General features: G+C 42.5%; 1 protein-coding gene across 3 annotated transcripts in view; it reads left to right on the top strand.

Moving 5' to 3' along the window:
* LOC133126252 (phospholipase D1-like) overlaps positions 1 to 12,491 on the top strand; it is a 68,098-nt gene that overhangs the window by 13,026 nt on the left and 42,581 nt on the right. For 2 of the 3 annotated variants that reach the window (XM_061238266.1, XM_061238268.1), the window contains exons 2-3: positions 7,694 to 7,870; positions 10,817 to 10,983. In XM_061238266.1, coding sequence (XP_061094250.1) covers positions 7,726 to 7,870; positions 10,817 to 10,983 — 312 coding nt within the window. In that variant the 5' untranslated portion in view covers positions 7,694 to 7,725. Of the gene's footprint in view, positions 1 to 7,693; positions 7,871 to 10,004; positions 10,625 to 10,816; positions 10,984 to 12,491 lie in introns of those variants that run through there. The other variant, XM_061238269.1, reaches the window with a different exon arrangement.

The following is a 12,491-nucleotide window of genomic DNA, read 5'->3' as shown; positions in this document are numbered from 1 at the left end:
AATGCCTGAGTTTGTTTTCAGCTGTGTTTGACAGCTTCAGCTCATGGCACCCTGCCATGTCTGAGCATCAGCTGGAGAACAGGTTTCACAGTCCTGGTATGTGTGTGGGGCAGATGTTAGAATGACCCAGTTCAGCTCGAAGTTGTCTGCTATTGTGTGCTGTTTAGATTAACTGTGTAAAAGTGCAGCATTTGCCACATGAGAGACCACTGTTTCCTGTCTCTCTTTGCAACAGATTTGGTTTCATACCTGGGATCAGTGCTTTCTGTCGTGTGCTGGAGTTATAATGCTTACTTTAGGTGCCCTGTCCTGTCCTGGCTGTAGTGGGTATGACAGAGAAATTGTGACTCATCGCACGCGGTCCAATCAGGGCAGAGCAGTATGAGAGTAGCATTTTCTAGTCAGGACCGTGGCACACACCTGGCCAATTTCACATGGTCCAGTCAGAAACATTAAGTGTTACACTTCACACATGTCGGTCAGTCGCAGGGAATGCATCTCACCTGGTCAGGTCAGGGCAAAAGACCACATGTGGTCATCCTCAGTCCCACTTAGAACTGAGAAACACAAACATTCTATTTCACCAGAGTCAAATACACCATTCAAATACTTTTCTGTGCTCGATTGATCTTGCCTGGTGGAACTGAGCCAACTAAGAGGACCAGAAGGCAGGGTTAGCACTTTTTGAGAGTATTTCATGGTTCCATTACACAACACGAGCTCAGTAAAGCATACAAAAGTACTTGAATCTAAAACAATTACATATTTCACCCAGATCTGTATTTCTCACATTCCAGTTGGGACAGAGGACTGGACGTATCCCTTCTCCAAAAGCCCAAAGTACTCCTCTGTGTGTGTGTGGTTTAGCTTTAAACCTCCTTTTTGAGATGCTCTGTGAGAGTGAAGTTTATATAACCTCTCTGTGTTGGGCTTCATACTGCCCTGTCTGTGGCACTTGGGCGGCGAGGCGGCCGGTTGGAAACTGGAGTCTTTGGCAGCAACGGTGAGCGTCCCGCGGGTCAGACAGTCAACCTGTCACCTCCAGCACGCCGCTGTCAATAGGAAACTGAGACTGTCGCAGTTCTCCACCTCTCGGTGTTGAACACCTGTACAGAGTTTCACCTGTGCCTCACACTCTTCCCAGGGCTTCCGTACAGTGGAGACCTGATCAGTTCCAGGCTTGGTTTTGAACAAGGGAAAATTGCCTGTATAATTAATGCATTTCTCAGACACCTAAGTTCACTCATTTTGTTTGGGTGTGCAAAATCTAGCTTGAGCTAGACCCTTTTTTCAGCAGGGTTGTGGACCTGTTTGATTGTGCGTGTCTTGTCTCTTATTTCAATGCAGACTAAAAACACACCTTTTCAAACTGTACCTTAGTCCTACCTCCTGATTTCAAACCCCCCCCCCCCCCCTTCCGATATCCCTACCCCTCTTGTCTAACCCAAAAAAAAGAAAAGGAAATTTCACTTATGGTGACTGTATGTTTAGAACAGCACTTCATGTGTATTTTACTAGTTATGGATGTGATGCTTTTACTTGTGGAAGAACCTATGCACTTGTAAGTCACTTTGGATTAAAAGCGTCTGCCAAATGACTAAAATGTAAATGTAAATGGGTGTGTACATGTAAGCCTGTATGTGTGAAAGAGGGTGAATGTGTTTGTGTACGGTATATGCTTGTCTATGGTGATTGGGTGTGATGATTAACATAACATAATAGCGAGAACAGGCCATGCAGCCTAACAATGCTCATCATTTTCCAATTACTAAGTGTATGTACTGCATAGGTTAAGTGAAACACTAGACCATATCTAGCACTGTATTAAGCCGGGTCTTGAAAACCCCCAAAATGTCTGCCTCTACTACATGAACTGGCAAGGGATTCCCCACAGTAACTCCTCTCAGCGTGGAAAAATCCATCCTAACATTTGTGCGCGCATGTGTATGTGTGTGTCTGCCTGTCAGTCTGTCTGTGTGTGAACCTGTGGGTGGGGGATGTTTGTCTGTTGTAGTCTGGTTTTCATAAGTCAACGCTGTGCTTGTATCTGCAAATATCTCATCATCCAATCATGTGGCAGCAACTCAATGCATAAAAGCATGCAGAAAGTTCCATTGTTGTTCAGACCAAACATCAGAATGGGGAAGAAATGCGATCTCACCGACATTGGAATGATTGTTGGTGGCAGACAGGGTGGTTTGAGTATCTCAGAAACTGCTGATCTCCTGGGATTTTCATGCCCAACAGTCTCTAGAGTTTACAGTGAATGGCGTGGAAAAAAAGAAACGCCTTGTTAATGAGAGGTCCAATGAGAACGGCCAGACTGGTTCATGCTGACAGGAAGGTGACAGTAACTCAGATAACCATGATACAGCAGTGGTATGCACAAGAGCATCTCTGAACACACAACATGTTGAACCTTGAAGTGGATGAGCTACAGCAATAGATGACAAACACGTCTAAGTAATATGTTAATTAAATACCAAATAAAGTGTTCAATGAGTGTACAATTGTGATGGGTGTTGCAGTATTAGCATAGTTGGGCAATACAAATATAGGAGAAGCTTAACAACAGATTTATGCATGGCTCCTGCTCCGGCATGAGTCTGATTGCATCATCTTACTCGTTTGACATCTGTGATATGTTGCCTTTCATTTGAAAAATTAAAAAGATGCGGCAGTTCGGAACAACGGGAGAGTATGAAAATAGTGCTTTGAACTGGGAATCTGTTTCCCTTTACATATTTCTCTTCACAGGGGGAGTGTAGGATACCTGCACCATTCCTCACATCATTCACACATCAACTGTTGAACAACAGCTTTGGGTTCCAGTCGGTGGGTGGGACGGGACGTCGTTTGACAACCTTCTCTGTTCCAAGCATTGTAATTAGTAAGCTGACGTAAGGAGCCACTCATGAATTCAGACCAGTCGGGTGACTGATAAGTCAAAGGCAAGCAGACAACTCCTCCTTTCCACACAAAAAGCTTTAATCAAACAACGGAACTCCTGTTCTGCCAAACCGTGATCGTGTCTTCAGCACCGTGAGCTATGTCGGAATGTGGTGCCACTTAAACAGCAGGAAATACAGCTGCCCCTAGTCTTGGCTCCAGAGAACCGTCATCCAGTTGATTTACTGAGAGTGGGAGCACAGGGCAGCACCTGCGACAGTCAAACCCAGTCATTTGCTAGTGAGCGAGATGATTGACATCCCAGGGGCATCCAGGATCCAGATGGTGTGATTAAGACACCCTGCAGAATGTCTATGCACAAGAAAATACAGCTCTGTTTCAGATTGAAGCAGAATTAAGTAGAAATAACTCCTGCATCAATAGGACAACATCTCTGCCAGTTATGTTATTTGTGCTTGAATTAGCTGGAGAATAAGTCTGAAATGTTCCCTTTTTCAATTCAAATGTATTGTACATGGTTGGGAGCAATCTTGAAAACAAGATTTACCTGTCTGAACGCAGCAGACTAAGAGTGATGCCTGATCATGCACTATAGATAGAGCTGCTGTACCTTTGCGTTCTTCTTTGGTAGCAAATTTTCCTTGTGTATTGGGCTAAATATGCGAGAGCGTTACATCAATGCCGCCATTGCAGTTACAAATCCACCATCCATAAGCCTTGTGTTCATCGTGTTTTTTCATGCTGACACCGGTCAGAATTCTGTGGAGGTGGCACAAGATTTGATTAAGGGGCTGCCTTGGAATTCTGTAGGTAGGAAAAATGCTGCGTAGGAAGCTTGGCAGACTTCCTTATTATAACTCAATGTACACTTTTAAAAAATGATGGCTGTGTGTGCTATTAGTTGATCTGCAAGTGTTTGCTTATGCTAATTAGGAAAAGTTCCCATCTGAGGGTGTGGTTTGAACCATCCTACCCTGATCTCAGGTCCTGCAGTCAATCGAAAAGAATGCTGTTGTCATGCAGTAAATATTTGTCTCCATATCCTCTTGGTCAGACAGGGTGGGGGTGTGGGTGAAGATTTAGGAAAAGTTGATCACTCTTAACCCTTTCCACATTTCCCCCTAGAGGGCCATTTCCACCTATTTTGTACTAGTACTATAAAAGTGTCAATATCTCAAAAACAATTTACTGCACGCACATAGCTGAAAAAAATTCAGGAATTTGAGACAAGACAAATTTATGTCAGAGCGTGTTCATACAGCGTACACAAAAGATACACTAAAGTACAAAAAAATTAACTTCTTATGTTTTTATAGTTTAGCACTGAATATCTAAATTTCAAGGACCAACCCAGAACTACTCTGTATTTGTGCACAAACTTGATATCAAATTACAGTGAGTTTTCCCAAGACTGCCCCCATATGTCCTCAAGTGTCCCCAAATAAAAAACAGCTGAATGAACACATGACTGATCAGTAAAGCTTTTTTTTTTTTTACAAAATGTAATACAAAATGGAAATTTAATTTCACACCTGTTTTATTCACATATATGACAGTATGTTTTCATAAAGCATGGTCAAAGTGTCCAAAAAGCTCTCTAAAACTCATCTTAATGCTTTCTAAGCAATCTGCATCTTTAATCTGCAACTGTATTTCAAAACTAGAGATGTGCATTTCCTAAAGAAAATGTGGAGTGTGATTGCTACTACTGCTAATACTATTTACAAGCTGTACAGGTGCAGCAGTTACATTATCAATGAAGGCGTGTGAGCCAGTACCTGTGGCAGCTATATATGCCTATAAACTATAACACCCCCACCACCATATTTCATAGATGAGGGAGAATGCTTTGATTCTTGGGCAGTTCCTTTCGGTCCACACGTTTCTCTTGCCATTGCTCTGATACAAGTCAATCTTGGTCTCACCTGTTCGCAATACCTTTTTCCAGAACTTTTTGCAGCCTCGTTTAGGTAATTCTGAGCAAGCTGTAACCTGGCCATCCTGATTTTGCAGCTAATTAGTGTTTTGCAATCCAATGTGTGTTCAGAGTCAAAATAAATTGTGCCACTGTCCAAATACTTACAGACTGCACTGTACACATATGGACTCATACTGTAGACACATAGAGAACCATGCAGTCTATTTATACTAATGTCCTGAAAAGAAAGAAAGGTATGGTATATGTGCTAAATCTGTGGGTGGGTGGGTGATGGTGACATCATCAAGCTATTAAACCTTCCTTGCTGGTTGTCAGGGTGACTGTCCACCTCCCTCTGGCTTGGCCCTTTCTCAGAGACAAGAAATGTTTCAGTGGGTGAATCAGAGTCAGTGCCTCACCCCCTCCTCCCCTCCCTCCTCACCCAAGAACTCCTCCTTCCACACAAAAAGCTTTATTCAAACAAAGAACTCCTGTTCTGCCACACCATGATCATGTCTTCAGCACCATGAGCTATGTCAGAATGTGATGCCACTGAAACAGCAGGAAATACAGCTGCCTCTAGTCTTGGCCCCAGAGAACCCCATCCAGTTGGTTTACTGGGAGTGGGAACACAGGGCAGCACCTGCTAACCAAGTAATTTGCTAGTGAGCGAGATGATTGACATCTCAGAGGCATCCAGAATCCAGATGGTATGATTAAGACATACCCTGCAGAATACCTATTCACACCTATTCGCAAGACAATACTGCTCCATTTCAGACTGAATCAGAATTAAGTAGAAATAACTCCTGCATCAATAGGACAACATCTCTGCCAGTTATTTTATTTGTGTTTGAATAGGGTGGAGAATAAGTCTGAAATGTTCCCTTCTTGAATTAAAATGTTTGGTAAGAAGTCGATGCAGTAGAGTTATTTCCACTTTATTCAGTCTTTGTTTGGGGTATTATTTCTCTTGGCTCTACATTTTGTTCTGGGCAGTTTGGAAGACAGTGTGCTTACTTCTTGCCTCAGCTAAATTGAATTAAACTATTTAAGAACATCTAACTGGAGAAACTCTTGCCAAACTGCAGATTGTTCCAAATATCATGGTCAGAATTATAACAAGCAAAAATCCAGAAATGCAAAATGCTGGGACACATTTTGTATCTTGCTACTGTTTCCCCTGATCACTGTTATGACCACTGTTCCCCATATCAAGCATATAAAAGTTTTCCAAACTTTGTTTTAGTGGATTGTTTGTCATTTTAGCACCTTACAGACATTCTTTGCAGCCTAAACTTCCTGAGTCCCAAAAGCTTTGCACTTTGTCACAACCCTCAGCACTTCCTACCTGCCACTGTGAAAGAAAGAGGGGGGAGGTACAGAGCAAGATTCCTACAGTTGACTGAGATCTGTTAAGATTGTGAGTGAAATTGAAAGATGTATCCTGTAATTTTGTCAATGCTTTGTTAGCCTGATCCTATTTGTTCCCAAGGGAATATAGCATTAGGCTAATTTCTGCCTCAGTAGCCTCATGTGGCTTGAGGCTGCTGGCTGTTAACCCCCGTGAAAGAACTCTGAAAGCATTTACGTTTCCAGGCAACGGAATGCATTGGTGCGTGTACCCAAGCATGTTTGTGTGTGATTGCGTGCATGTGTGTATTGATGTGTTTGCACACACGAGTGAGTATTGTTTATGTGTGCGTGTCTTAATGTGTTTTTGCACACACAAGTGACTGCCTTTTGTATGCTTGTGATGATTTTGGCCAACACAAGTTAATAACACTTTTGGGTGTGTTTCTCTTACAGACTGTAGGCTCTAGAAGGCTTTGCCAAAGAGTGGCAATCCAGGGAACTCATATATAACCCTGCTTGTTTAAAGGGCTAAAAGAAAAGACCTGTAATCTTTTATTGACCGGTTCTGTGTACTTCTATGTCTTGTATGTAGTGGGGGGCGCAGGGGGACTTATTCGATCCCTCCTGGCTCTTCCCTACAGTCCACAATTTGTTCACTTTGCCCTCGCAAACCATGTTTTCATCTTAGCTCCCACAAATCCAGAGATGGTTAGAAAATATCAGAGATGAAATTCAGGGGTCAGAAAGTAAAAGTCCTGCTATGTGTTTCTTCCACCCATTAACTCATCTGATTTGACTAAATACAGTATTTCTACTGAAAAATTGTGCTAATTAGCGCACCCAGGTGATTGGAACAAAATACTAGAACAAAATACTTTCAGAAACTGGATTTTCCACTTCTGGAAAGGGGGAAAAACAAAAGCTGTAATGTGGAAAGAGAGCAAATCAGGGGTTGCTCGGGGGCTCAGTGTTCTAATGTGTGGATGGTCCCCACAGTCCGGTATGAAATCTGTGCTGGCCAGCATTGCTAACAGCTAACGTTGCCCTCGGAGAGGAAGGTGCCAGAATGACAGCAACCCCCACAAGTCGACCTATTCGGCTTAGCTTCAAGTGCTTTCCTCCAACAGGTTTTGGGAGCCCTGATCTTGCGTCGACACCACAGACATGTTTTTAATTAGCATTCTCATAGCGGCAAACTTGCAAACTTGACAAGAAGCAGTGACCGTAAGCAAGCCTGTAGGTGGCAGCACCATGGCGGCCTGTAGCGTAGAGGTTAAGGTAAAGGACAAGGTTGGTGGTTCTAATCCCGGAGTAGCCACAATATGATCCGCACAGCGGTTGGGCCCTTGAGCAAGGTCCTTAACCCTGCATTGCTCCAGGGGAGGATTGTCTCCTGCTTAGTCTAATCAACTGTCGCTCTGGATAAGAGCATCTGCCAAATGCCAATAATGTAATGTGGTCCAGCTGAATGAAGTGTGATCATTGCTCCCCATCCCCCCGTCCACCCAGGTGACCCCTGCTCTGCAGGTTCAACACGAGCCATGCTGCGTCAGTCAGAACCCACCAACAGCACCCTCCAGCTGGTGGCCACGGACATGACCGACATCATGGAAAACCTGGACACCCGAGAACTGGACTTTGGCGATGGGGACGAGGTGGACTACGACGGGAACGATCCCAATCAAGGTGAGAGAGGAGGTGAAAGGGTGGTAGGAATGGTTTAACACGTGGCTGATAGGCTGAGGTGTGGTCATTCAGACACAAAAATGACGGCCTCTCTCTCTCCACACTACTTGGCACTGGATGAAGGTGAGTCACTATGATGGTGTGCCAGAGGGATGCAAGTCAATGTGTGCCAGGCACAGCTGATGTGATGTGGCTACTGGCTAGTCTGGTCGAGACCAGGGTCAAATATGTAATTGCTTTGGTTCAAATACCTTTCTGTGCTTGATTTAATCTTGCCTGGTGTTGATCCAACAAGAGGACCAGAAGGCAGGGCTTGCAGTTTTTGATCGTATTTCAAGTTCCAATACACCTCTGTAAAGCATATAAAAGTATTTGAATCCAAGCCTGTTACATTTCTGACCCAGGTTTGAAGCACGGCTTCTTTTTTTGGCTGGGTCTGACCTATGCAGATCTTTCCATTAAGTTGATTGGCTGGTACAAGGAGGTCACTCAGGACCAATTCTCTGGCTGTGTCCTGTTTGCATAAGTACAGACAGATTTACACCGGTTGTTTGTCTTGTCAGGGAAATAAATGGACTGTATTATACTGCGGTCACATGGATCACGGTAAATGTCAAACCGGATTATAGTGGATGAGAGCAAAACTGTGGTATATGATTAGAATGGCAAAGAATGCAGTCGATGGTAAGGGGAGAATACACTTGCCATTGAAGTTTAACCCCTTATGTATCGCCCCCTTTTCTTTACTCAAGCTTGAAAATGACATACCCAAAATAAATCATGATCTCTCCTTCTGGGTTTGTTTTCCAAAAGTCAGAATTACTCTGAATATTACTAAAGCAAAATTACAGAAGCCCAAACAGTGAAAGAGGAAGCTTTTTTTGTCACTGAAAATATTTTCTGTCTTTGAATGGATAAAGATTATTGTGGCTGTGGCTTGAGACGATGATAAAATATATGTACAATAATGACAAAAAAAACATCTTGCATACTAATATTCATTGAGGTCTATTGATTGAAGTTTTTGTCAAATACCAACAAGTCAAACACATTCCTCGATTTCACATGGTATTTATTATTCAAAAGCAGGCTGGCTGCTTATTTATAAGCTTACTGAATAATAATAAAATATTTTGAGAATGAAATATTTGAGATGCTCACCCTATATAAAATCCCATCACATCACTGAGAATGGCCTCTATTGTGGAGTCAAAGGTGTTTTTACTGTTTTCCTCAGAAATTTTCTCTCAGATGAGAGATTCCTTGGAAGTCGTCGCAAAATGCCAAAGTTTCCAAATGAAACTGCGTATTGAAAATGCCACGGTTTCGTTATGCAGGCGAAAAAAAGCTGTGTTGTTTTATGCAACCCTAACAAACTATACACCATTGGAAACTTAATGTCATTAGCTAAAATTATTTTTAATCATCACTTCAATAACATGCATGTAGTCATTTCGTTGCTGGACAGAAGTTATACTGTAGTTGATTGAGCACAGATGGGGAGAGTACCAACTGCATTACGGTTACTGATCAGAGAAGCTTATACGTGAGCTCATGGTGTTCCAGAGGGCCTATACAAAATGTAGATAATGACATTCCTATGTAAAGTACTTTTGTAGAAGTATGCAACAGTGAAATGGACAATGATGACAATTCCTCTGGAGAAACTTAAGTAAACAATGGACATTCTATTGACGTTTCTCCGAGTTAGCACATTCTTGGATTTAGAAACGATTATGCATTTGGTTTACTGGACCCTTGCAGTGAAAAGGACACTGACATTACCGTATTACTGTCGATTTCCAAAATGCAGAGTCGGCGAGGTCCCTCCACATTTGTTTTGCCACCCACGTTACAAAATAAGCTACTGTTGTCACTAAAGCAATGGCATCTTAAAAAAGGTTACACAGATGAAACCATGAGTTTTAACATGGTATATAACAAATGGTATATCCTGTTACCATAGTGATTGCACCATGAACAAAGGAATGAATGCAAAAAAACCCTGGGCCGGTGAGTGGTTAAAATGATGTAACTTTTTGACTCTATTAATTGTCATTCCAAACTAAATGTGACACAACAAATCAACGCAACATTCATTCATTCATTATCCTAACCCGCTTATCCTAAACAGGGTCGCAGGGGGGCTGGAGCCTATCCCAGCATACATTGGGCGAAAGGCAGGAATACACCCTGGACAGGTCGCCAGTCCATCGGAGGGCACATACACCATTCACTCACACCTATGGGCAATTTAGACTCTCCAATCAGCCTAACCTGCATGTCTTTGGACTGTGGGAGGAAACCGGAGTACCCGGAGGAAACCCACCCAGACACGGGGAGAACATGCAGACTCCACACAGAGAGGCCCCGGCCGAAGGGGATTTGAACCCAGGACCTCTTTGCTGTGAGGCGGCAGTGCTACCCACTGCACCATCCGTGCCACCATCAACACAACATGGACATAGAAAACAAATCATTAAATGTTTTGCCTTTTTTTTTGTTGATGTTTCCACATTGGAAACTGCGTCTATAATATAGGACTATCACTGAGAAACATCGCAACAACATATATTTTATTTGTCATCATGCCGTCCTGCCCTTTTTTCCCTCCCAAAATTGCTGTTCTTCCGACTACTGTCTACTGTGATCCACGTGAACGCAGCCTGAGTTTGTGTGTTGGCCTACCCATGTATTGTCTGCAAAGATTGAGATTGAGAACTACTGCCCCATGCTGAGCAAATGTAGGTGTAGGTAAGCAAATCTACACCAAACTATGTCAAGAAACAACCTTTGACATACCTTTACAAATTACTCTTACCAGGGCTGCTGGGTGTCTCATCTTATTGAGGCATTGTTCTAATGGTCATGCACAGTATGGGCCCCATAGTCGGAAATTGGATCCTAAACTTACCTGATACACCACTCCGTCCTCTGTCTCTACAGACCAGCGGATTCCCTTCTCTGCAATTTACCGCACCACAGGCTTCAAGGAAGTCAGTGCCAGGGTGTACCTCAGCTCCTTCCCCATCACTGCCAAAATCTTGGAGGTTGAGCGCTTCACCTCCGCCCAGGACCGCTTCAACGTCACCACTCAAAGGAGTGTGTCAAAGGTCAGTCCGGTCACATGGTTACTGGCATGGTCAAATATCTGCTTCCCATACAGTAAAGCGGAGTACCTTCACTTATATTGGTACAAAAATGATAATTGCAAACATTACAGGAGAGATATAATTTACAAGCATAATCAAAACAAAGCCTTATTGTAAAAGGAAAACTACTGTAATAAACATTATTATCATTCATTGGTGTAATACTGAAGGTGAAATATTATATTATTAAGGCCAGGGTAAAACCATAGAGCTATAGCATTAATATTAAAGAGCACTGGTAACCAGGTGTGAGGATGTGGTGAAAATGTACATTTGGGATCAACAATCTCTCCGGTTGGTTGCTATACACCCAGTTTACATATCGGTAAGCACATTAAATATATTTTTTTTATCAGGAAAACAGATGGGAAAAGATGAAACATTTTTTGACATGTACCAAGCTTGCATAAAGTAACTGATATTTACCCAGCAATGTTTAAATTATTAATATGTCTCGCCAGGCATTCTCCCGAGGCTTACTTTTTAAGAGAACTATAGGATGTTAATATACACTCACCGTGGACTTTATTAGGAACATTTTTACTTTATTACACCTACTTATTCATGCGATTATCTAATCAGCCATTTGTGTGGCAGCAGTGCAATGCATGCAATCATGTCGATACAGGTCAGGAGCTTCAGGTAATGTTCACATCAACCATCAGAATGGGGAAACAATGTGATCTAAAAAGTGACTGACCATGGAATGATTGTTGGTGGCAGACAGGGTGGTTTGAGTATCTCAGAAACTGCTTATCTCCTGGGATTTTCACACACACTTGTCTCTAGAGTTTGCAAAGAATGATGCAAAAGAACTTACAAAAAAATCCAGTGAGCAGCAGTTCTGCAGACAGAAACACCTTGTTAATGAGAGAGGTCAGAGGAGAATGGGCAGACTGGTCAAAGCTGACAGGAAGGTGACAGTAACGCAACTAACCACACATTACAACAGTGGTATGCTGAAGAGCATCTCTGAACACACAACGCATTATAACTAAGTGGATTGGCTACAGCAGTAGAAGTCTAAAAAATAAGTCTATTAAATACCTAATAAAGTGCTCGGTGAGTGTGGACCCATGGCAGCTTCCATATCTTTTTTATGATTTTAATATGCATCCGAATGTGTCACTGTATGAGCATTTTGCCTCTGGATTTGGACTCAATTGCTTCTTGAAGATTGATTCAATGTTATATGTCTGTTTTGTAATGCTTTTCAGGCTTGAACACCTAGCCATATAATACTGTAACTAGCCCGGGGACATGCACCTCTTATACTGATATACTTGCATACATGGACATCCACACCCACACAAATACACACACTGTTTTTCTGGTGCCAATTGCTTGTTTTGCCATACTTGTATTCTTCAATATACTGCAGTATTGTCCTATGCCTATTTAATCCTATTTGAATTGCCAATTGACCATTAGCTAAATATCCACAAGTCCTGTCCTACTTAGCGACTGTT

Source organism: Conger conger, chromosome 4, assembly GCF_963514075.1.
Source record: "Conger conger chromosome 4, fConCon1.1, whole genome shotgun sequence".
Lineage (NCBI taxonomy): Eukaryota > Metazoa > Chordata > Actinopteri > Anguilliformes > Congridae > Conger > Conger conger.
Note: the sequence above shows the minus strand (reverse complement) of the source record. Positions and strands in the feature narration are given on the sequence as shown.